We start from the raw sequence: 26113 nt of genomic DNA on the forward strand, positions 1-26113 counted from the left end.
GTGAAATGTGGACCATTCTGAGCAATTTTTATTGTTGTATAAAGAACGTACAGATTAAGGCTTTGTCTGATTTTAATTAGCCTCCCACAAGTTTAATATTCCTGTCATACTTCAGAGCTAAGGCACTCATTTTAGTGTATTCTAATTATTATTCTCCTTTCTGTATATTACTGCTCAGAGGGAGGGGAAAAAAATGGAAGAACTTTTACTTTTTCCTACCTTTTTCTTATTTTTAGAGGTCAATGAAGTCAACACTTAAGACTGGTCTTGTGCAAGCTTATGAAACTACCTTACTCGTTTGGCAGGTGGAACAAATATGTTTAGTGGATCCCAAATTAGTTAAAGTGGATCCTGTGAGTATCAGTTTAAAAGTAATTTGCTACACCTTTTATATTCTAAGACATGAGAAGGTATTTCAGTATAGAGTTAAGTGGTGAATTGTAATACTGGCTTTCTTAAATCTTTCTCTCTTTTATTGCCAGGGCATCATGGAGGATTTCTCTTATCTGTGAAGCCAAACTTCATTAAAAAATATAGACATGCTTTAGTCTAGTTAGACAGTCTAGTTGACCTTTTGACCAAGAGTAGAAATTTTAAAAAATGGAAATGATGTGGGGACAGATTTTTCAAAAATTACATTGGATATCCCCATGCTTTTGATATCTTTGAACAGATTAGCTCCAGAAGCTGCTGTCACCATGCTGTCTGAGAGTGTTCTACCCTTCCAAAGTGCCACAGATCAGAGAATAGAAAATTTGGCACATAAATTCTTCAGTGACTTTGATTTTAGGCTGGATTTTAATAAAGTGTTTTGTATACCTTCATGTCATATTTACACACAGTCTCTTAACTACTTACCTTGATGAGAAAGTATTTCTCCTTCTTGGCTCACACAAGAATAAAAATATTCTTTATCTCTTCAGCTGTACTGACATTCCTCTTCAGTTTGCCTTTCGGTCATCAAGAACATACTTCTGTTTTCGGGGTTTCAGGATCCCATTGAAAAGAGTCGCTTTGTGCATTTTCAGCAGTTAATCTGAGCATGATCTGATACACAGTAGTAAAATCTCAAGGCGAGAAGTGCTAATCTTTCCGAGTTGCTCTTAGTTACTGTGTTCTCTGAAACATCCCTAAATGGAGCATGTGTTTGATTTGAAAATTCTTTATCATGCAAAAGGGTATTCTGATGCCCTTCATGACTAACAAAGATTCTTTTTTTGTTTTGGTTTTGTTTTGTTTGTTTGTTTTGTTTTGTTTTAATGTTGGATTTCTTAGCAAGATTTTTTTGAATACAAATTGTGTTTCATGTGTTTGATGTCTTTTTCCCAAAAGGTTAACAAATATATTTAAAACTTTTTCATTAAAAAGAAAAAATGTTGATGTTAAATGCTGTATAGTCCTAGTGTGCTGTAATACCTGTCCTGATTAAAAACCTATTTGAGCTTAAAATAAAAACAAAGTGTTTGGCTTAGTATTATATATCCCATTTCTACATAGCATAATGATGACTTAGACATTGTCTTTGATGTAGTTGTAATGTTTTGAGAATTTGCTATATGGCTGGCATATTCTAAAAGATGAACCTATGAATTCAGCTGAGTCAGAATGTATGTAATCCTACCATAGGCATGCAGCCTTGTTTAGTCTAGGGAAAAGATGCTTCCTCCTCACCCACCCACCAGTCTAAAGAAGACTTTAAATCAGATGTGTTATTAATTTTGATTTAATAAATTGTTGTCAGAGCTTTCCCCATTCTGCCACTCCATATAGACCCCTAAAAATAAATAAATTAATTTTAAAAAAAAAAAAGGAAGTAGGAGCAGTCGTAAAGTTGGAACCCCACGGGTATTTTGTATGGAGCAAGCAGACTCTTATAATTCAAAGGATGTTGTTGTGTGTGTGCCAATAGTGTTACATCTTTTGGTGTGGACTGGAGGTGAATTGATATAATACAGCTTTTTCCATCTCTCTGAAAATCAGTCTTCTTCTTCTACTTTTCATCTCATTTAAAGGCCTTATTCTCTCTCTCAAGCCAGCCATTATACTGATTATGACTGAAATTGTCTTGAATCCTACACAGTGAGAAAGAAAGATCCCATACACTGAGAAAAGAGAGTGGAACATTTTCAGCTTTCTCGCGATCGTTTTTATAAAAGCATTAGTCTGCAATAAGAGGTTGAAGCAGCAGCTGTTCATTAGCTGTACCATAAGACATCATCAGTTTGTATTGCTGTGAGCCCCATATTGATGTTTTAAGTGCCTAATTTGTTCACAAGAGGTTCTTTCTCAAGCTCTCCCTGTTGTTTTGTAAAGAAAGTGAGATACAATGTTCACTAGAGTGAAGAAATGAAAATGAATTTTGAATGTGATAGAGCTTTTTAAATAAACATATAAAAACTTTAAAAGAGGATCTCATAGTGCAACAGTAGACAGGATATGGTTTCTTCAGGTGGTTATGTCCAAAAAACCTGTATGGGGTATTCAAATACCTTAAGCAGAATCAAGATACATGAATTTGAGCTGTATTTTTGCAATGTTCTGGGGTTATGCAAGAATGGATTCTCTTCTGAGGGTTTGTCTCATTAAATTTAGCACATTGAAGTGTTTCATCAGTGTGATAAAGGAATATGAAAAGGAAAACAAGAAAGCATAGCATTACATGTCACTCTAATAAAACTGAAACAGATATCATCTATTTGGAGTATATGACAGCCAGTGTAATTCACAGTAAAAACAACTCTCGATATTGAAATGGAATGATTTTGTAACTTAAAGAGTACCAAGATAGATTAATAGAAAAAGCTGTCCTAATTCTCTCATGAAAACTCACTAGTATTCAGCATGTTCTAGAAATATGTATGAACATTCTGATTAAATCCACCATTGACCATGTGCTGCAAGTCTATTAAAATCCTAAATATTTTATTTTTTCAGCAGAGCTGTTTTTGCTTTGAATTTGGTTATTTCTCCACCCTTTTGTATTGGCAATATCCTCCTGCAAGATCTACCACCTCTGAGACTATGGAAACTGGTGTCTTCTACAGCCATCACAAATTATTTTATATTTAAGAACAAGCAATAAAAATACATATATATTAAGAACAAGCATTATATATATATATGTGTGTATATATATATATATTCTGCCAGTTTTCCACTAGGAATAAAAATTTACAAACTGGGTAAAAACTGTTATATTTTGAAATGCTAATTCTAAGCTCATTAGGATTGTTTGAAGGTCCTAAGCTAATACAATTCTTAATATATTACTAACTAGCACAGGTAAAGATTGTTACCATAAAGATGATAGCCATTCTTCTATGGTTTTATATTAAAAGAATACATTTTGAAGGACAGAATTGTGTTTGTGCTGTATTTAGGAAAACCTGTGGGTTGTAACTTTAGCATGTGTATATGGTTTACGTGGCAAGGTTTTGGTAGCGGGGGGCTTTGGGGGTGGCTTCTTGTGAGAAGAATCCAGAAGCTGTCCCATGTTAGATAAGGGCCAGTTTCAGCTCGCTCCATAGGGACCTGTCACTGCTCAGAGCCAAGCCAATAAGCAATGTTGTTTGCGCTTCTGTGAGAGCAGCCTTAAGAAATGGCGGAAAAACAAAAACAAACAAACAAACAAGGAAACAAAAAAAACTGCTGGGCAACAGCAGCTGGGAGAGCGAGGAGTGAGAACCAGCCCTGGTCAGTGCAGCAGGAGGGCAGGAGGTGCTCCAGGCACGCAGCAGCAGTTCCCCTGCGGCCTGTGGAGAGGCCCCTGGTGGAGCAGGCTGTCCCCCTGCAGCCCATGGGTCCCACACGGAGCAGATCTCCACGCTGCAGCCCGTGGAGGAGCCCCCGGTGGAGCAGGTGGATGTGGCCTGGAGGAGGCTGCGGCCCATGGAGAGCCCCCGCAGGAGCAGGCCCCGGGCCGGAGCTGCAGCCCGTGGAGAGGAGCCCACGCAGGAGCAGGGGTCTGGGGGGAGCTGCCGCCCGTGGGGGACCCGTGCTGAAGCAGTTTGCTCCTGGCGGGATGGATGCCATGGTACAGAGCCTAGTGGAAGCAGTTCTTGAAGAGCTGCTCCCTGTGGGCAGCCCTCGCAGGCTCAGTTCGGGAAGGACGGCATCCCGTGGGAGGGACCCGACGTGGCGCTTGGGCAGAGAGACCGTGAAGGAGGCGCAGGGGCAGGGAGACCTTGAAGGAGCAGCGGAGATTAAGTGTTGGGGACTGACCACAGCCCCCATTTCCCATTCCTCTGCACTGCTCAGGGAGGAGGTGGAAGAGGGTGTATGGGGGAAAGGTGGTTTTAGGGTGGTTTTTTGTTTTGTTTTGTTTTGTTTTGTTGTTTTGTTTTTTAGTTTCTCACTGCTCTAGCTTGTTAGTAATAGGCAATAAATTTCTCTGATTTCCCTACACTGAGTCTGTTTTGCCCATGAAGATAATTGATAAGTGATCTCCCTGTCCTTATCTCAACCCTTGAGCCCTTCTCATCATATTTTCTCTCCCTTTCCCGTTGAGGAGGGGGAGTGAGAGATCGGTTGTGGTGGAGCTTAGCTGCCCACCTGAGTAAAACTGCTACAGCATGTTGTGCAAAACATTAAACATTATGATCATTGGAAGGATTACAGTAAACGGGAAGCTTATGTATAGATTTTCTACTAATGTGGCTCCAAAGTGGAATTACTAAAAACAGTTTAATGATCAGAAGAATACAGATCACCTCTCTATACAACATTTTCATACCTTGAATTTAATGTGGATTCTGAAGAAAAATGTTTTGGGATGGAATCTTGGTTTATATTTGTAAACTAATGAGGGACACACCTTCTACCTCCTTTTAGTGGAGGGAAGTGTTTTAGTACCATAATCTGAGAATTTTAAAGCAGGTTATGTCTTAAGACTGTGTCAACTGTTAAACAGGTGTTTAGGAATACTGCGAAAGTAACTAAGTATTGTTACCAGATGGTAACAACCTTATCAAGATGAAATAAAAGATAATGAAAAGTCCCGTCCAAACTAGCAGCCAAAGCTTGTAGCAGAACAAAAAACCTGTCAGGGCTAGATATAACCTGGTTAAAAATGAATTAAAGATGAGATGAAAAGAAGCCTTGATTTGAAATAAATAAATAAACAAACACATTAAAATTACTCAAGAACAAGAACTAGCCGAGAACAAAGTTGTCAAGAACTGAGATGGATTAGAGAAGCAACTGATCTATGATGAGGAGAAGCAAACTTGAATCTTACCGTGTCAGAAGCAAAGGAAATAGTCAGAATGAAATTCATTTGACATTTTCCACAATTTTCCCACTCGCAAAAGCAGAAGAGAAGATGTGTTTTTCCATTGTAGAAACTATCATACAAAATATCTAAGAGCCTGAGGTTTGACAGGTTGTTTTTTTTTTTTTTTCTTCAGATATTTCAATGAGGAATTGCTTTTTATGCCTAGTTTAAAATAATAGCTAAATGTTCCTCAGATCGAGGAACAGAAAGCTTTATGTTATCATTACCAGTCTAAAGGGACCTGTGCTTACTGTGCAGAGCACTTTTTTTGAAAAAACTGAAGAACTACCAAGCATTCATAACTGCATTATTCGATTTTGGAACTCAGAACAGAATACAAGTGGTCAAGTTTCACTCAAGAATTATATAAGACAGCATGAATAACGTGGAGGGAGCTAAAGCTTGGAGGGTACCAAACCCCTCTAGAGCTTCTGTCAATCTCTGGGACTGTGGAGAAAGCTGTGGAGCTGCTCTTTGTCAAAAACCATCATTCTGAATTGCAAAGAGGAAAGTACAGGCTTCCAGTGTTACATCTACTGTAGCTCCTCTGAGTCTTGTGGAAGTTACCCAAATGCAATTGAGAACATATGCAATTATTAAAGGTCCAAAGAGTATTTGTAATGTGTATCCATAGATGCCCAAGATACTAGACCAGTTTCTCTAGCTTCTCAACAGTCAGTGAAGAGAATATTCAGATCAGGGTTTAATCACACGTGGACTCACCCATTCCCATCTGGAGAAGCCCATCCAGTGTCGCTAGTAGAGGCTGGTCTTCCTGGATTTCCCTGTAGTGAGTAATAAGCATTAGATTCTTCACATTGTTTGGTGTACGTTCCCCCCATGTCATGCCAGTTTCCCCCATCCAAAATGCTCCATTAATATTAGGTAGGCTCAAAAGCTAGCAGACCAAACCATGTCTAGTGCTGGACTTGTGGATGCAGCACCAGATGATGATTACTATTTTATCTCACATGTGGGATTACAAGTAAGGCTGGAAGATATAAGATATCATTTGATCTATCCTCTGTGTAGGCTCCTCTGAGATAGCTAACCTGTTCTAAAATCCTCCACTGTTTTTCACAATTCTTAGGTAAAATATAGCTGCCCTTACCGATAACAAAGTTAGTTTCTAAATGACTAATTTAAATCTACATTGCTGTTGTTTATGCCATGACTGTTCTGCTTATTCACTAATTCATCCTCTTTTCATTTTTTATTTTTTATTTTTTTATTTTTATTTTTTCTTTTGCCAACCTTTAATGCACTTAAGGCCTGATATGAAATTCCTCCACTTGGTTGTTTTTTTGTTGTTGTTGTTTTCATTTTTTTTCTTCCCCTAATCTTTTGGGATTCTTTGAAATTTCTGTCCTTACTAACAGATAAAGAATTCACTTTCAGACATGTAGATGCCAGTTCTGACCTTACATTTTCAAGAAATGACACTGTAAACTTTGAAAACTGTTAATCAGAAAAAAATAACCAAATGAAGTTTAATGCCCTTGGAACAATCAGAACATGCTGTGAGCAGGGCAAGGGGTGGGAGAAAGAGCCAGAATGGGCTTCTACCTGAGCATGAAGGTGGCAGACTTTGTTTCATACCTTTGTGAACAGATTTCTAAATGGTAATAGCAACATCTGATAAAACATCTCAGTCTAATGAGGGAGGCTTGACAGTGAATTCCTTAAAGATTAAAGATAAATGGTAGTATAACAATGAGACAAATGATATTCCAGTGAATATGCTTCATTGAAAAGGAGGAAATTGCCTATGGTGAAGGTAGGACCAGTACCTTGGGGGCTTTCCCCTGCTATCTAAAAAAGAATCTTTTGTGGTGAAGTGTCATTACTGTCTGATAGTGCTAAAGTAAAGTAAAACAGGTCAGCAGAAATGTAAAAGATAATAGAGACAAGAAACAGCCAAATTGTTTTATAAAAATCAAACAGCTCTAGCAAAAACTCATTTCTTCTGATGTCTTTTCTAAATTAGCAGATGATGGAAATACCGTGAATGTAACGAATTTCATTCTAATGCAGCTTTTGATGAATACTTGAAATTTTCATGAAATCTTGCAAACTGTGTATTCTTCTGGATATGAACACTTAGGCAGAGTAAAATCTGGGTGAAGTAAAGGAAGGGTGTAAAAACAGACTGTCTTTATGGCATTAGTAAAAGGAAGTACCGCTGATTTGAAAGCATTATGCTACATTGTTTCCCTCTTTTATCCACACAATCTTTTTACCCACACAATCAGCTCTGGATTGTGTAGTAACAAATAGTGGCCTCTTTAGGATAAGGATATTTAAAAATTCTCAGTCATATGTCTTATCATTCTTTCTTTTCCTGTAAGTCCTGCTGCAATCAATCACAGGCCTACAAGAGGATTTGCAAAGCAAGATTTCTTCCTCTCTTCCACCTGGATTTCAGTGGATCTCTGCAGCAGTATGTATGTCTCCATACATACAGATCTTGTGTGGGGTCAAGACTTGAGAGTTCAGGCTGGTTTTCCTTGGAAACAACAACCCTAAGAACAAAAAGAGAGAGAATAATGACAGTTATCAGAGAGAGGGCGGGATATAAACATTTTGAACTGGCTTCAGCTGCCTAAATATTTGCCTAGAGCCATGTAAGATGGCCTTGGATTTTGCTGAGTGCCGTAGAAAGCTGTTGGTTTTTCCATAGGTCCTTAGTCTACAAGCAATTTAAAAAAAAAAAAAAAACTGCTTTGACATGCTCATCAGTCTTCATTCTTCCCCATTTCTGGATTGCTCCAGGAATGCAAGCCAACTTTGTTCTCTTTTGAACAGCATTTATGAAACTCCTGGATTCTTACTAATCGTTGTACATTTGTGATATATAAACTTTCTTCTTATTCTGTTTGCCATAGCCAGTTCAATATTGCAGCAATTTTAGTTAGGAGTATGATTTAGCCACTATTTCAAGCTTTGTCCATATTATATCATATAGGGAATATGTTGTCATAAACTTGTATTAATAGCTAAATAGCATATCTTGTTAAAGAGAATTTTTGTATAATATAAACACCACATCAAGAAATGTTACTGTCAGATAATAGACCTAACTTTCACCAGCAAAAGCTACACATGTCAAATGCATGATTTTAATGTATCAATAATTGCATCAAGTAGTGCTTGTTACTTGGGAAAGGTTAAATGTTGACACCTATGTATGTAATTTATTTCAAGAAAAAATCATTTGCATTCTTATATGTGTTTTTTTTCTTAGTCGACATCATAAAAATAACCATACTGGAAGCCTTAGAAGGCCATTAGATAAGGACAGTCTTTGGGTGCATAGAATTAAACTCTGAGAGACAGAACATACTTTAAGCCTCCCCCACCTTCCTTTCTTGTCTAAGATCTTCTCATTAAAAATAAAAGTGAGGATACAGCCCAGACTAAGAGTTTATTGATGAGTAATATGTGACATTCAAGTCAGCAGCTATATTTGTATAATATCTGATTTTTTCTTTTCTTCTGCTTCTGGAACAGCTTGAGAAATATATTTCAGTATTCAAAGAAAAACTCCTTATTGGGACATGTAGGTAGTAGGGAGAGAAAGATGAAAGGTGATGTGGGATGTGCAGATGTGAACATTATTAATTCTTTTACCAACAGCAACAATGAACTGAAAAAATTCATTGCAGAAATTCCAACAGATAGTTTTAAAATTATTTTAATTTTCTTCCTACCTCGCGAAGCTTGCTGCAGTTAACTAACCATATGCAAAGTTCAGACTTAGCTAAAGACATAATAGTATGAAACTGAATTTTAAGCTCTTCTAATAGAGAACAGTAGCATAGACAAGCAGGAGGCTGTTGTGTCCACTCAAAGCTGGCCAGCACATTCAAGTACTCTTTAACTCTATTTTTTTTTTTAATGAACAGATCTAGAGTGATTCACCAAACACAGTGCATTTACATTATTATTAGCAAACACATTTAACTGTACTGAAAAATTAATCAGAGTTGTAATTAGCACAAAGTAAAACCAATAAAGGCTGTTTTCAGGCATTGTTGATTTAAATATATATATATATAATTCTTATCTCATGAAATTTCCATTCAGTCTATTATTATTCTTTTTTTTTATCATGCCATTGCCAAGATATATGCATACAAGTACATGGTTGTAATAGAATACTGCACAAAAGAACAATGGAAAGTCATAAGTGTTGTTGCATATGTTATGTAAAATGTAATATGGAGAACTAGTAAAATGCAACTAGGCTAAGCACAGTTAAAAAAGAAAAAAAAATAGCTATTAATGATAAGGAAAAGGACTGAGTTCTATAGCCTAATTGTAATGCAGGCTGAGGAAAAAGATTGAAGACATCTTACCAAAACAATGAAAGATGGAAAATTTGAACTGAATAATAAAGATGAGAGCCTTCATATAGAAGTAGGGAAGAGTAAAGAAAGGGAACAACGATGGCCACATGAAGCAGCAAATCTAAAAGGAGACCATAGGTCTCTGTGGTCTGAGTCAGATCACAGACCTGATTCAGCTGGAAATTAACTCAGAGGAAAAAATAAAGCAGAAAAATGGGGAGTTATCTTCAGCACATATAGATTACGGCAGAAATACTGACTTTGATAGATTGATAGATTCAATAGATTCGATAAATTGGTCAATGTCATTTAAGTGTATGGCATGCAGAGTCTTTCTATTTGGTACATTTTGTCTGCGGATATTTTTGGCCATTTTTAAACATATTTTTTTTCCTTCAGTTTGATGTGCTTTGCAATTTCCCACCTTTTTGCTGACCTCCACAGGAGAGATGGTGTTGCTTCAACTGTGGCATTTTGAGATGATTGTAATTGAAATACTAAATAAATCTAAATCCATCCATTGCTTTTGCTTTCTTTAGGCTACACTTTATCCTCAGCTATGCTGATACAAACCCAAGGCAAATGAAAAGATATGTGGTCAGGTTTTGACAGAGGGTGGAAAAGTAGATGAATAGAGCCAATATAAAGATTTCACTTCTGTAGCTAGACGTGTGCCAATGTGAGGCTATGTGAAATACTGAACAGCTGAAAAGAAAAAGAAATGATACTGTACAAAGCTAAATGTGGATACATACTGCAGATACATACAAAAATCTGAGAGGAAAAAAAAGATGGGTAGAGTTTAATTTTAGGGTAGGGAGTTTTTGTTGTTTAAGAAAATAACTGCAGGTCAATGTTTTTAGACAATGGATGCTTCAAACTGTAAACTGTCTTTGAAAATGACTGCTTTTTGCTTTCTGGAACACAAATGACCCATAGACACCACATTTATTTATTTATTTATTTATTTATTTATTTATTTATTTATTTATTTATTATCTAAGCCAAAAATATTAGTTTTAGGTTTCTTCGAGTAGTTTAGAGAGCTGTTGTCAATCTATGCATTTCAAATATCAGTAAGACTGTTATTGCTAGTTTTCACAGAATCACAGAATGGCTGTTTCAAGACATGTCAGTCACTATCATTATTTTTTTCATTACAGCACCCTCTATCTTTAATCCTGGGACATTTCTGTATTTGTGATATCTGGGTTCAAGGTCTCAAAACATGAAAGGCCCAAATAACAAACACTTTCACACAATTTTATTGAGGGCAGATTTACTGCAGAATGAACTGGAATTCCTCCTCTTTCCAGCTCCAGAGATGCCATTGGCATCTTCTTTCTTGGATGTCATCATTACTGTCATCTCTTTACCCAGGCAAGAATTTCTCCCCCTTTCCTCTGCTCCCCTTAGGGAGATGTCTGAATTCACTGAAATGTTGACATACATGTATGTGGAAGATCATATAATCATACATTGCTGCTACTTTTTTTCTTTCTTATAATTCAACAGACTACAGCAAGCAGTAGTTATAAAAATGAGCAACCAGCAACGTATTATTAAATAAGCTTCCCCAGATATAAAAAATTGAAAGATAATGCAGAAATAAACATAGGCATGGGAAAAAAAAAAAAAAGGAAAAGGAAAAGGAAGAAAAAAAGAAAAAAAAGAAAAGAAAAGAAAAGAAAAAGAAAAAAAGAAAAAAGAAAAAAGTAAAGAAAAAGAAAAAGAAAAAGAAGAGAAAAAGAAAAAGAAAAAGAAAAAGAAAAAGAAAAAGAAAGAAAAGAAAAAGAAAAAGAAAAGAAAAGAAAAGAAAAAGAAAAAGAAAAAGACAAAGAAAAAAGAAAAGAAAAAGAAAAAGAAAAAGAAAAAGAAAAAGAAAAGAAAAAAAAGAAAAAGAAAAAGAAAAAGAAAAAGAAGAAGAAAAGAAAAGAAAAAGAAAAAGAAAAAAGAAAAAGAAAGAAAAGAAAAAGAAAAGAAAAAGAAAAAGAAGAAAAAGGAAAAGAAAAAGAAGAAAAAGGAAAAGGAAAAGAAAAAAAAAGGAAAAGGAAAGGAAAAGGAAAAGGAAAAGGAAAAGGAAAAGGAAAAGAAAAGGAAAGGAAAAGGAAAAGGAAAAGGAAAAGGAAAAGGAAAAGGAAAAAGGAAAAGGAAAAGGAAAAGGAAAAGGAAAAGGAAAAGGAAAAGGAAAAGGAAAAGGAAAAGGAAAAGGAAAAGGAAAAGGAAAAGGAAAAGGAAAAGGAAAAGGAAAAGGAAAAGGAAAAGGAAAAGGAAAAAAAAGGTAAGGTATGTCATCTGTTATTCCCTGAGCAATCTAGTCATGAGCGCAGGCCAGAAGTCAGGATTTCATTGATTAACATGTTGATTTTCTTTCCAATAGTAATTTTGGTTGAAGATTTAGCTCAGAATATTTTAATGTCCTCATGTGCATAATTCTAAGACTTTTATATAAAAAGTTACTTTTTATTAGTTTAAGAGGTCATTTATGCAATTTTGATGTGTATCAGAGCTCTTTTGAGGAATCTTGGTATCAGACTATTGAACAGCACATCACCCCACTTTGATTATATAATTCTTTCTTCTCTGGATTTTATGAGCTGCTATCAAGCACATTGGATAAAAATATGAAAATAAGTATGTTTGTTCTCTGAGCTTTGTAGCAGAGAAAATAGTTAGAGCCAGTAGCATCTCCCCTGGATTTTAGGAGAATGGTATTACCCTGCCTTTCTCAGAGATTGCTGGTTACCTTCTGTCAGTGAGCAACTGTCTCACTGCAAAGCAGAAGCACGATCTCTTCTCTTTTGTCTGTGCTCAAGGCAATTACTTCTTAGAAAGTGGAATTTCTTCAGAATGACTATGTACAAGAGCAAACGCAGAAACCAAAGATGTAAGTAAATTGTAAACTTTTTTAAAATGCTTGTAGATAGGAGGGGGAATAAATCTCCAGTTTCATTGAAAGCCATGCCTTGCTTTACCCTGCTGTGGTTAAATAACACCAGAAAAGCAGGAACAGTATTCCCTGCCAATTATCGCACTGTCTCTGTATCTTAAGTGCATGAAAGAGCTTTAAAACAAACCAAAAAAAAAATGCTCACTTGTTACTATGGAAACCCACAGAAGTGAATGCTTTTTAATATCAAAAAAGAAACAGAGATCAAATATAAGTTTATTTCAGACCAATGTGCTTTATTAGGGATAAAGACTGGCTAGTTATATCCTTTGCCTTGATAGGGTTGGCACACTTCCACTTGATGGGCTTCTTTGTGTGATGTAGGGAGCTAGCATTAACAGAACTTTAAGGGTAATTGATTTTCCTTCACCACAACTTTCAGAGGAATTGACTAGCTTTGCTTAAATCCCAGAAATAGAAACCGGGGAGGGTGGCATGCATGTCTCTGTTGTGTGTTTATGATGCTCCAACCCTGAAAATACACTGTCATCTAAATGCATGAATTTCCAGGCAAGCACCTGTTTGACTCTTTAAATTGCTATGGCATCAGCTGGGGGAATTTTAGTAACAATAATGTCTCCTCCAGAACATTATGGCAGGGTGACTCTTGCGGGTCAGCTCATGAAGTATGAGTTACTGTAAGGAAATCTAGCAAGTGGCCAAGTTATAAATGGAGAACATGTCTGTGGATGAGAAAAAAAGATATTCCACTAAGAAAAATGACATGTAGGGACTGTGTGGTTTAAGGGAGAGAGCAGGAGGGGAAGGAATATCAATACAAAAGAAGATAAGTTTGGACTTTATTTGGACAGGGGCAGTGCTGCTGTTCAGAGTAGAAGGGATTTATAAAGCTTTATCACTGACCTCGGTGTCTGGTCCTTAGAACTTAATCTGTACAGCTCTCTTTCAGTCCTTCTTTCCCAGAACAAATGGATGTGCTGCATGTAGAAAGTTTGCACAGCAGATCCCTGCTAAAATTTCTGCAACAGAAATCAATCTGCTTCACATTAAAATAAAAAGAATTATCATAAAGTTTGTTCCCATGGCAGCAGTGAAAGACAATTATTTATATACAGTCAGATTATAGATAATCAAATTCACTTTAACATAGTAATTACTATCAGTGTTATTATGTAAACCAGGACGTCTTTATATTGCCGGCTGCCTTCTTGCCTTTTCTCCTATGCGAGCCTGGTTGTGGTGTACAATAATGAAATTTGTAACTAAGTAACTAAGTTACATTTTTTATTTGTTGTAGGGATATAGTCATTCATGAAAACTTTGCACAAGATGCTTTTGAGAATGTTTTTATGAAGAGAACCTGCCTTCTTCCCCTTTCCTTTCCACTCCTGCTGACCCCAAGGAGAATCTGTGATTTGCCAAGGGGAAAAAATAAGAAAGAAACATAAACAGAATCAAGTTTGCAACTATGGTTGTGGCTCTTGCATTGTTTTTTTTTGTTTGTTTTAAACTATCTTTAATTTTAGGATCAATAAAATATCTCAATAAAACTGTCTCTGTAATATTAGATACCAGTACTGTACACATGAATGTTTCATTAGTACCTCTTAGTTAATTATCAACTATAAAAATCTTAACAAACAAACAAATCAATTTGGGTAATTTTGATATTGCTCCTATTCATATGATTCAAAGGCCTTTTGAAGGACAGATTTCATCTAAGCAGTTACTCTGAAATACCAGGCATAATGGTAGCTGTGTTGAACAGTAGGCTAGTACTACATTTTCTGTCCACTTAACTCATGGTGTATTCCACATTTGCATCCATTTTTGGTGGCCCTTAATAAACAATAATGAAAGGTATTTAGTATATAATTTCCACTATGCATAGGGTAAACTGCATTTTTTTATCTCCTCACTGCGTCTCAATAAAACTCTTGAACATCTGGCATAAAATAAAAATGAGCTTTGTGAGCTTTTTTATTCATTGAAGTGCTGCTTCTGGGTTTGGTACATGCTGAACAGTATAGGCATTGCCTTCCAAAATATTTTTTTTCTTTAATGTTTGAAGAAGGGTGTAAAGGCATTTTGTACTTCAAAGAATTTGAAAATACATCAGATGAGGAAGAAAGTTAGAAAAAATAGAGACATTATGTATGACCTTTTGTAACATCAAATATGAGGAATCCCTATTTCCATTTTCTGTCACAGCAAAATTTTTCCTGGAGAAAGAGATGAAAAAAAAAAAACAAAAACAACAACAACAAAAACTATTTACTCGTGTGTCTATATGAATGGGATAAAAGTTCCCTATATATTTATTTCTGCTGCAGCACTATATATAACACTTCTAAATTTGAAAACAGATTTGCTTGCACTGTACCTTTTGGTTTTAATTCTAGCCAAAGTAGTACCCACATTAAGTAGTTCATATATTTTATTTATTCCACACATGGTTGTAACTGATGAGAACTAAAAATAAAGATCACAGTAAACTGTGAAACTTCTACATCACTAAATAATAAAATTCAAATAAGGCTATTTCTGTATGAGTGTTTGTGTGTACCTACATACAAGCACACATAGTGAGTCCCCATACATACACGTGTCTGGACACCCAGATTTCTAGCATGCTTTATTCATAATTCAGAAGGTTATCAGATAGCTGATAGGTGGGATTCTCATTTCATTACACAGACATAATGACTGAATGAGAGGAAACCATTGTAAAAATACGGTCTCTTTAAACACTGAAAAAAAAAATGTTAAACACACCTGCTAAAGCTTTTCTGAAATCAAAGTTCTGAGTCAGACTGACCTGTTTTGGGGCACCAGCTACTGAGGAGCTGAGGCCAGGATAAAGCTTGTGGTAGGCTGCAGTGCACATGTGGGACTTCTCCAAGGACATTCACATACTCCAAATCCATTTTTCACTGGAAAAAAATGGACTTCTCTATAAACTGAAGTTTATTCATTGTTAGTGTAAAGCTTCACACCTTAAATTGGGATCGCATTCTGAAGGATTGTGTATAAACAGCATAAAAAGATGATAATTAATGATGTTTCAAATTAACACTATAAATTTGACTCAAAAAAAAAAAAGACAAAAAAAAATCAAGAGGAGGAAGACAGTAATGGCCAAGATGGTGTTTTAAGGGTTTGTAGCAGCACCCAGGAGGAGATGCTTAGATAATGCCTGAGGGGAGGCATAAATTATTTTCCAAAATTGTGCATGTAGATGCTGCAATGTAGAATGCGTGTGACTGTTGCAGAAGGTCATAATATATTTGGCTTAACCCAGTGCAGTATTTAGAGGTGTGCTGCCCACAGGGATAACTTGATGTGGTTTTTTTCAGGTATCCATGTCTCGTTGGAGAAAGAACTTCTTGTATGCCAATAACAAATGTTGAGAAATTCTGTGAAATTCCAGACAGAAATAATATTTTTTCCTATCAGCTGTTTTTGGTCTATTGCATTGCCTTCTATAATTTCTTTTATCAATAAGGTACTACTTGTAATCTTTTCATCACAGATTTGCTGCTCTCATCTTCTTTGTCCACCTTTGCAGATAGCATAATTACTTTTAACCATATAAATAGATTTGGTATCTGTTGAACCTTGTTAAATCAAAGTTAGATCAGCCCATGATAACTTCCATCTCCTTGTCTATTAGGGCAACAAAGACTCCCCAGTACTGAGAATGCTGCTGCTCAAAGAAAATAGCAGCCTTTAATAAAGTGTGTTTTAGGAGTTAGTGACTGGAAAACCAACTCTCATTGGGGAAAACAAGTATAGTTACTGACCCAGAAACATGTAAGAAAACTGCCTTTTTCCCTAAAACATCAGAGACCCAGACAACAAGGGAATATCTCTTCAGCATGGTATAGAGACAGCTTTCTTCACATAAAGCTATCCTAGAATAGCCCCAGGATGTTCCTATTACTTCATACCTTTTGAGGAAGTAGAGTTCAGCACAATTAAGAGTATCATTAATAAGGTGAGTAAGAAGACACTCATGACCTGCAGGAGTACAAATGTCATTGAATATTCACATCACATGGATAACATCTTTATAGAAAAAATATATATATAATTTCTACTCAACAACTTAGGGGCTTCGGGGATAGAAGCACACTTTTCATAACTTTGAAGGGAATTCATTGTGACCTGAGAATGTTGGCTTATTTGAAATTATACATTTCCCAATGTCACTAATAGTAAAATTTAAAACTTATGTCCCTCAGTAAAGCATGTAGGATAAAAAAGCTGAAATTTTTTCTTTGACACATTTTCATGTTTGCTGTAGACGTCTAATTGCTTGTCTGCTTCTGGATTGTGTAAGTTACTCAAAAGCATTGAAAGGTATTTGTTTCAAAAAACATCTTTTGAGATATTTTTGAGATTAATAACCTGACCAAATTCTGTGTGCTATACTTGATGCTCCCTTCTGCTCTGTTGGAGTCTGCCTCAGCAAGAAAAATAGAGGTTTTGTCCCTGTGGAGTCAATGCTGTGAAGAAGTACTAAAAATGGGGAGGAAAACTTAGGGAATCAAGAATTTATTTGCAATCTCTCTTGAATGTAAGAAGACGAGGAATAAACAGTGTCAGGACATATTCAGAAGTGACTTCTAAAAAACTGTTTGAGAGTCAAAGACAGCTCACCTGAAATGTAGCTGGAGATTGTAACAAAGAAATCCAACAAATCATTGCAGCTTTATGGAGAAAAAATCTAGGGCAACAAAAAAGCCCTTAATAGTAGCTTAGTCTTTGTTAAAAAGGTTATGGTAATAATGTTAGGATGGGTTCCTTACTTTGCATAAATAAAACAGTAGAATAATGGACAATAACTAAGCTTCAAAAAAAAAAATCATTGGAAAATTAAACAGACCTCATAAAAATACATCAGCTATTGTTAATGACGATAAAAATGGCATTATTAAAAAAGATGAACGTATGCAAATCATATAATTTGGATTATGTGATTTGAAGAGTATTAGGGGAATTAGCAAATGAATGTACTGCATCATTGACAACATATTTGAAAGGTCACTGAAAACTAAGAAGGTATCAGAAATATAAATGTAATACTTGTTTGCACACACAGTAGTATTATAGTCCCCAGCTTTACTCAGACTGGGAGAAAACGTTACTGTGTTCATCAGCGGCATAATTTATCATTAGTGAAACACCACTATGTGTGCTGGTTATTCTCCTACAAGGAAACAAAACTTACATGTTCTAGGACTGAAGTATTCCAGTAAAAATTGTAAGTAAAATCTATTAACAACCAACAGATTATAGGTAATCATAGTCTAAAGCGATCTATGTAGGAAGACAATTCTGGCTTTTAAATTGAGCAAACAGAAGTCCAGTGAACAGTCGTCATCTTTAGTCTAAAGTTAGACTAAAGATGACTACAAGCTAAGATATACATTCTCCGAGAGTAATCAGTCATGGAGACAAGTACATGCAATTTCTTCCCTCCATCACTTGGATTTTGAATCCAGATTACTCATCTATTTTTAAAATCTCTATTCATCACATACTATGGACCTGATGACAAAAAAAATCTATTCAAACGTTATAGTACATGCTATTGTGCAAGTCATAAAGAGTATTATTATATAGTCATAAAATCTCTAAAGCCTCTAAAAGTATGGAAATCTTAAAGGCACTCCAGACTTCCTCACTACATGATACTCTATTAGAATTCCTGTACTCTGCTGTAGAAGAGATGTCTACCTGTCTGCTCAGTAAAAGAAGAAAAATCCCTCTGGGATTCAGACCATATAGAGAGTCTGCTCTCTTAAGGCAAAATCCATTGCTGCTTACTTTCAGAAAAAATGCAAACTTTTTTTTTTTTTTTAAAAAAAAAAGGTCTTGTAAGGGCTTGTATGATTGCATATGTAGGCAGTGCAAGTCCTGATTTGTAAGCATATTTGTGTTTTTATAGCTGACCTGATTTTCTTCTATTCCCTTTCATGTACTTTCTCTTTAGGAACAGAGCAGTAAAGAACACCTCTATTCTACCTCCAGAGCAGTTCTTAATTTCAGACACAGCTTGTAACTCTGCCTCTTTCCATAATCAGAAATGTTGACAGACTGAAATTTTTTCTGATTTTTCTGATATATGCAGTCTCTTCTTAAGCCATCATTGTGAGTTTTTATTGCAAAATTAAATATACAAAATTAAAAAAAAAAAAAAGGAAAAAAAACAAAATAATAAAAAAATAAATAAAACACGGAACTTCTACTAAATGTTATAGTGATATACTTCTGTGGTGGTTTTACTGGGGTGGGTGGCCGAGCTCCACCACAGCCGCTCTCTCACTCCCCCTCCTCAGAGAGGAACGGGGAGAAAATATGATGAAAAAGGCTCAAGGGTTGAGATAAGGACAGGGAGATCACACAGTAATTATCGTGACGGGCAAAACAGACTCAGCATAGGGAGATAGTAAGATTTATTACTTACTACTAACAAGCTAGAGAAGCGAGAAACAAAGGAAAGAAACCAAAAGCACCTTCCCCCCATCCACCCTCTTCCATCTCCTCCCCCTGAGTGGCGCAGGAGAACAGGGGAACGGGGGTTATGGTCGGTCTATAGAGCTTCTTCTCCACTGCTCCTTCTCGGTCACTCTCGGCCCCTGTGCTGTGGGGTCCCTCCCACGGGATGCAGTCCTTGCTCAGCTGATCCGGAGTGGGCTGCCCACAGGCAGCAGCTCTTCAAGAACTGCTCCAGATATGGGTCCGTACCGCAGGGTCCATCCATCAGGAGCAAACTGCTCCAACCTGGATCCCCCATGGGCTCCTGCCAGGTCACCTGCTCCTGTGTGGTCTCCTCTCCATGGGCTACAGGTCCGGCCCGAAATCTGCTCTGGCAGGGGTCTTCCACAGGCTGCAGTCTCCGTCGGTGCAGGTCCACCTGCTCCACCGTGGTCTCCTCCACAGGCTACAGCATGGAACCCTGCTCCACTGTGGTACTCCATGGGCCGCAGGGGGACAGCCTGCTTCACCATGGTCCTCACCACAGGCCGCAGGGGACTTCTGCTCTGGCGCCTGGAGCACCTCTCCCCCTCCTTCTTCACTGACCTTGGTGCCTGCAAGGCTGTTCCTCACTCCTCTCACTCTCCCAGCTGCTGTGTGGGGCAGCGTTTTTTTTCCCGTTTTAAATATGCTCTCACAGAGGCGCAAAACAACATCACTTATTGGCTCAGCTCTGGTCAGCAGTGGGGCCCTTACCTAACATGGGGCAGCTTCTAGATCCTTCTCACAGAAGCCACCGCTATGGCCCCCTGCTACCAAAACCTTGCCACGTAAACCCACTACAACTTCCAGCTGTAACCAGCAGTAAGACCAAACACAATGTTAATATTAACAACTTCATAAGAATATATATGTGTATATATATATATATATATATATAAAGTTTTTAAAAACAAGTTTCAAGTCTCTCAAATCATTACCCCAGATCTGATAAAACCATTAAAGGGATGCCTACAAGTTGTCAAGCGTCAGCCAAGACCTAACTGCTACAGAAAGTGTAACATCTTTATATTGTAGAAGCATAATTCTTTCATATTCTTTGAGGGCATAATCCAGCAACATTTCTAGATGTTCCTCTGGAAATATTCCCCCTCCTTCCTCCACACATAGCCCAGAAGGAATACAGATCTCAGGTGCATTAGAGGGGCATTACAGTGAACACTATGAGCACAGATGATCAATATTTTGATTCAAACTTTATCTATGGATCATTCAGTTTCACATTTTCAGTTTTGAAGGGTTCAAATATTTAGGCCTCAAATTTCTGTTTTGCCCTGTTCCACTTATTTTTTTTTTCCAGTTATTACTGTGTTAAACATTCTGAAAAATAGGCTGTAATGTTAGCTTATGTTATAGCTTACAGTTATAGATTTCTTTTCTGCCCCTTCTCAAAAATGAGGAAGTATCTCTTCCTTATTGTCCTTTGCAGAAAGCTGCAGTGATCTCTACTGACTATTCATTCATTTCTTTCTCAAACTCCCCACAAAATAAAGTCTGCCTAGAGCAGCTTTTCAAAAAATAAAAATAATTTATGAATACATATTGTGTGACTTCTTTTGATCCTGGTGAGTTAGAAAATACCTTAGAAAATCATCCAACTGTAATGCTTTAAATAGAACACCCATTGTTCTTTAAATTGCTGGTATCTGTCTTATTAATAGTCTCCAGACAATTGTATTGCTGATTTTTGTTCACCTCCAGGTCTGTCATAAAGCTGGGTCTAGGTGTGACCTTCTAGCCTGGTTTTACTGCATGTGTTTAGATATTATTTCCTTAGGACCTACTGAAGATTTGGCACCGCTATTTGCAACACTTTGGGTTTTGCTTTATTTTTATTCTGTTACTGCAGGGCAATATGTGGTATCAGGACAGAACTGAAACCTACTGCCAGAGATTCTCAACACTCAGCAGTCTTGGTTATTATTCTGAAAAAGACTTTTTCCATTTTATATGCTATCATTTTTTAAGGCAAGGTTTTTTTTAAAAACATTTTTAAAGTAGTCTATCATAAAAAAAAAAAAATACTTTCAGTGTGAGAGCTGTGGGGGCTGGAGGGAAGACCCTTCCTGCTTGCCCTCTGTGGATAAACTAAAATACAAAGAAAAGGTCAAGGATTTACTACTGGTGGCTTATAAAATCCCATCCCTGTCCTGAGGGGGAAAAAAAAAAAAAAAAAGAAAAAAGCTTATGTTACAATTGCATTTTTGAAGCACTACCCACTGATTTGATTGGCCTTCCCACTGGCTTTCATTTTATATTCGCTATTTAATGTTTTTGATCAGGACCAAATATTACAAAGATGGGTTCAAGCCAGCATGTATTTAGATGTAGCACTTTTTTCCTTACTATACATTTCTTAAAATTAAGATACTTTTCAAGTATTGAGATATGTTTGTCTACAAATTCCTTTCATGAGAGCAGGAAATCTGTCAAGCTTTTTGTCATTGTCTCTACATTTTTGTTAGTACTCACTGATCAGCTTTCTAGGACGTTGTTCAGTGTCACAGTCCCCAGTAACATATATTTGGATGTATAAATAACGTGTGATATATCACAGATATTGTGTTGCACTTGACAATAATCAGTTGATGCAGATGTTGCAACTAGAAAAGTAAGTTTCTATTAAAGCAGGTTCACTAGTGAGTAGGTAAAGGTGTCCAATGTGGGAATAGCTTACGACCCCTAGTACCTTCTGTAACAGTTTGAGAGTAATCATGAACATGCAATGATTTGTACTTTTGATAAAATATCGCTTAAAAAAATGTCTGCATGTTTGCAGAAATCATTGTATGTGTTGCAGATATTTAATGTGAATTTGTAGTAAATCTTGATCATCACAGACAAGCTGTTGTAAACTCTCATGTTCAAAATGAATCTACTTTGGTTCTTTTTTATTTCTGTCAAATATAGAAATAGTTTCCTGCTATTTATACATATTTTCCTTATACTTGACTAAAAATGCTCTGAGAATAAATTATTTCTAGTCTATAGAGGTATGAATATTAATATCTATGCTTTTATGAAGTATCTCCTGTATGTAAGAATAATCCTTTCAGTGATCAATTGAAAAATATTTTTTTTCTCAAATTAGCATTGTGATAAGAAACCTAGCTAGATTTTGAAAGTAAACACTTTTTTTTTTTTTTTTTTTTTTAATATTCTATTCTTATAACATGTTGGATTTATGTTTTTACCAGGGCCTTTTTAAAAAATGAGGAAGGAACACATCTCATGAAATGCAGATTCTATTGGTTGTACCTGCCCATGAATTCTGCATGAATTGTAAATAGCTGTATGGCCACCACAGAATCTGATTTCTTCCTTCTTCTTCATAAAAATAAATTTACATGTATATTTACTTTTTTTTTTTTATCTTCCCCTGAATATATGTGTACATTATTACCTTAACTCAGAATGGCTACTATAATTCTATTTTTGAAACAACTGATTAGCCAAAGATGCTATTAATATTGGAGAACATGTTTACATTTGAAATTAAAAGTTACTTCTACAAAATATACTGTTTGTATTCAAACAAAAGAGATCTGCCAAAGAATTATTTGCTTTTTACTCTGTGATCAACTACTGTCCACAGATCCTGGTAGCTCAAACAGGCAATTTGAAGCATTTAAACAGTCTACAAAAATTTTTACTTTCAAAAGAAATTGCAGCTATATAAGCAGAAACACAAATAGATGGGAAAAAAAAATCATGCATATAATCAGCATAACAGGAAGCTTAGAATTTTTGCAGAATTTTAAATTTCCCTTATACAATATTCTTCCTGCCAGGAATTTATAACCTGGGGACATGAAGAACAAGTGCTGTATGTTGAGAATTTAAAATTAAAGGGAATTGGTTGATATATATAATTTCCCATTATAACTTATTTATGACTTACATAATGTAGTTTAGAATCAAAGATATTCTGTGCATAGTTAGGTTATGTGTAAATAATATACACTGCCAATGGCTGACTGTAGAATTTACAACATACATCAGACAGTGGAAGACATTTGAACATTTTTCCAAATATCCAGTGACAATTTGCCACCTCATGTCAGTTCTAGCAAGTGCTTTTAACAGCTGTTTGTGCTCCTCCAGACATTTTGTTTTGTTTTGTTTCATTGATTGCTTTTATATGAATCTAAGGTTTTGGTCATGCAATACTAAAATCAATGGCAAAATTCACATTGATTGAAATAGTGTTGAATCAAAGCTTTATTGCTAAGGAAAAGTAGCAATTATGTTGTCCTACACACCGTGTTCACAGAAAACAGCCATATAACATATCCTGGGAGACCTTCCTTTGGGATTTAACTCACACTTGAAGGGAATGTCTTGCAAGTCAAGGCTCGTTTATTCTGTTTCTTCAGCCACCTGTTTCAAGTCTCTGTTGAAATGTCCGATTTACCAATATTTCCTGTAGTGCTTTGTTGAGATGTAATGTAAACTGCTACAATTGTTATATACAAGTATTAATGTTTTGGAATTATTACAGATCTACATGTTGCAACATCAAAAAAATGTTTTAATCTCCCAAATAATCTAATTTTCCTACCTGCAACTTTTTAAAAAGTCCAGGATCTACCTTGCATGTAAACAATCTTAAAGTTATTACCATTCATATACGTAGATACACATACACACTAAACCAGCATTTAAACTGACCTCTAAAGTCATTTCTCTCCAACACCTATGTTAGGTGAGCATCTAGGTTGGTCCCATCCAACCCCATTCTCAGATTTTCCTCTGTAGAAGGCAGAGTCAAGAAGTGGCATGAGTGACGAGTCCTCCCCAGCATGGACTTGGGATGTAGGCAGGAAGAAAATTAGGTCTTCTTCTTGAAAGCATACCTGGATCCTTTAATTTGAGCCATGTAACTGTCTTATTGTGGACATCAGCAGAAGCCAAATTGGGTCTAAACAGTTGGCAGACAACTTGTTTCTTCACAAAAAAAGAATTAATGAAATAGTATGATAATATTAAATGCAAGCTTTTGGCCTCTCCATCTTGGGAAGTTGTAGTATGTAAGTTATGCCTTAAGAATTTATTGTACAAAAGAATTATGCTTTCAAAGAGGCATGGGTTTTTGGCCATTAAGTGATTCTTCAAAAATTATTTTTAACTCCATCTGAGGTAAAAGAAAGTCAGTTTTGTATGTCTTTTACTAGAAGGGCATTGAAAAACATCAGATGTGTGTACACATTTTCATTCTCTCAGTTCTGAAAAGCCATTAGCCAAATCAGTTTAAAACATTAGTAAAGGAAAAAGATATTTTCTTGTTGTTGTTTTGACTAACCAAAACCTGCCTGTGCTTCAAGCAAATGCAAATAAATTAAAAAACCTATAATAAAAGATTTTTTTAAGGGAAGCTGTGACCCATCCTGCATACACTCATACTGATTGCACTGATGCTATAAACTTTCTAAACATAAATTATTCAGAAACATTAGGACATTAATGCAATTTAACACTTCATGTGACAGTAGATGGACATGGAGCTTTGTGCTTTAGAAAATAAAAGATGAAAACAAAAGGGTTTTTGACAGGGGTCTTGTCTGTATTGCAGTTCAAAAGGTTTGACACTATCATACGAAGGTGAAGATTTCTAAAGGAGTAATTAATAGTCTTTTGATGGAGACTCTGATAGTAGTGATCTTTCTCTCCACTCAGTGTTGTCATGGCAGAGTTAGTGTGATACATTGAAGGATTTGTCCAACAAAAAATGAAAGTTCTTGATATTTGAAAAATTCTTGTTTCGTCCTTACTAACTTGTTAAAAGTAACACCAGCATAAAACTTGTTAAAATGTTCTCTATAGAGGTTCACAGTTACAGACTATATAAACAGAACATTGTCAAAGTTTGTGATCCCTGATCTTGAATCTCAACCCTTAATTATCAAAGGTAGTGACAGAACAAGCTGGTTAAAAAACAACTTCAGAGCCAGAGGAAGCTTTGTGCCAGACCCCTCCCATATAGGGCATTTACCTCAGATGTGCTTTTATTTTACTCCCTTAGTAACAATCTGTTTCTGCTTATACTACTTTAACAAAGTAACTATTTCTTCAAAAATATTCTGCATAATCAAATGATGGTTGATCTTTTGTGCATTCATTTGCATTTCTTGTTATACATCTTACAATAAGTCAGGTGTAGGGAAGAAGAGAGAATGGTAGAGAAGAGGAAAAGGAGTTCAGGTCAGTGCGTTCTGTACTGACAGAGATATGTTGTTCTGGTCAGTAACTTGCATTTAGGCAAGTATCCGTTCTTCTCTTTACTTTGGGGAAATAATGTTGAATCCAGTCTTGAAAAGAGGAAATAGCATCCCTGGTTTCTCCTTGGAAGGATATCACATGCTTGTAGCCATACAAATGTCTTCACTGAGAGAATTTGGGAATAATTCCTTGTTTGTTTTTTAAAATTTGTACATGGTCCAATTTTCTTTGTGTAAAAAAAAAAAAAAAAAGTTCACATAATTCATAACACAAGCTGACAATGGAAGATTATAAATCTACACGACTTCTGTTATGGTCTTCTTCAGCTCAAAGCTTTACCTAAAAGGACCAGGGATTCTCTACCTGAAATGTGGCTCAAGCATCTGGAAATTCAGAAGGTTGCAATGAAGCCAGAAGTACTAAAGATAGCTATAGCTCCTATATGTCTTTCATCAATTTTAATTAGTTTCCCCAGTGGAACAATTTCAAAGCTCCTCCAGTATTTCAGGTGATATTTATAAGGCCTAGGAAAGTTGTATTCTGAAGGGAATCATTAATTATGGAGCATAACTTCATCTTTTTTTTTTCCTGATGTGCAATCAACCTGCTATTTATCATGCCCTTAATTTTATGGCATGTTAAGCTGCTACATACTCTTAAATAATGTGTGTCTAATTAATGCTCCCTGATTTCATCAACACACATGAGTTACCTCTTCTGACACCTTTCTTTCACTATCAGTGCACCAATATTTTTCAGGTGTGGTACATAACAAGCATTATTTTTTTCCTTGACACACAAATCGTAACCTTATCTTGT

General features: G+C 36.0%; 1 protein-coding gene across 11 annotated transcripts in view; it reads left to right on the forward strand.

The window, feature by feature from the left end:
* The window catches only part of RALYL (RALY RNA binding protein like), a 421742-nt gene that overhangs the window by 291158 nt on the left and 104471 nt on the right, over positions 1 to 26113 (forward strand). For 2 of the 11 annotated variants that reach the window (XM_080578999.1, XM_080579008.1), the window contains exon 1: positions 11745 to 12508. The exons of 7 other annotated variants lie outside the window; for them this stretch is intronic. In XM_080578999.1, the coding sequence (XP_080435125.1) occupies positions 12472 to 12508 (37 nt within the window). In that variant the 5' untranslated portion in view covers positions 11745 to 12471. Of the gene's footprint in view, positions 1 to 11742; positions 12509 to 26113 lie in introns of those variants that run through there. 2 more of the 11 variants (XM_080579000.1, XM_080579007.1) reach the window with 2 other exon arrangements.

The sequence above is a fragment of the Anser brachyrhynchus genome, assembly GCF_964034855.1.
Source record: "Anser brachyrhynchus genome assembly, chromosome: 2".
NCBI classification, from domain to species: domain Eukaryota; kingdom Metazoa; phylum Chordata; class Aves; order Anseriformes; family Anatidae; genus Anser; species Anser brachyrhynchus.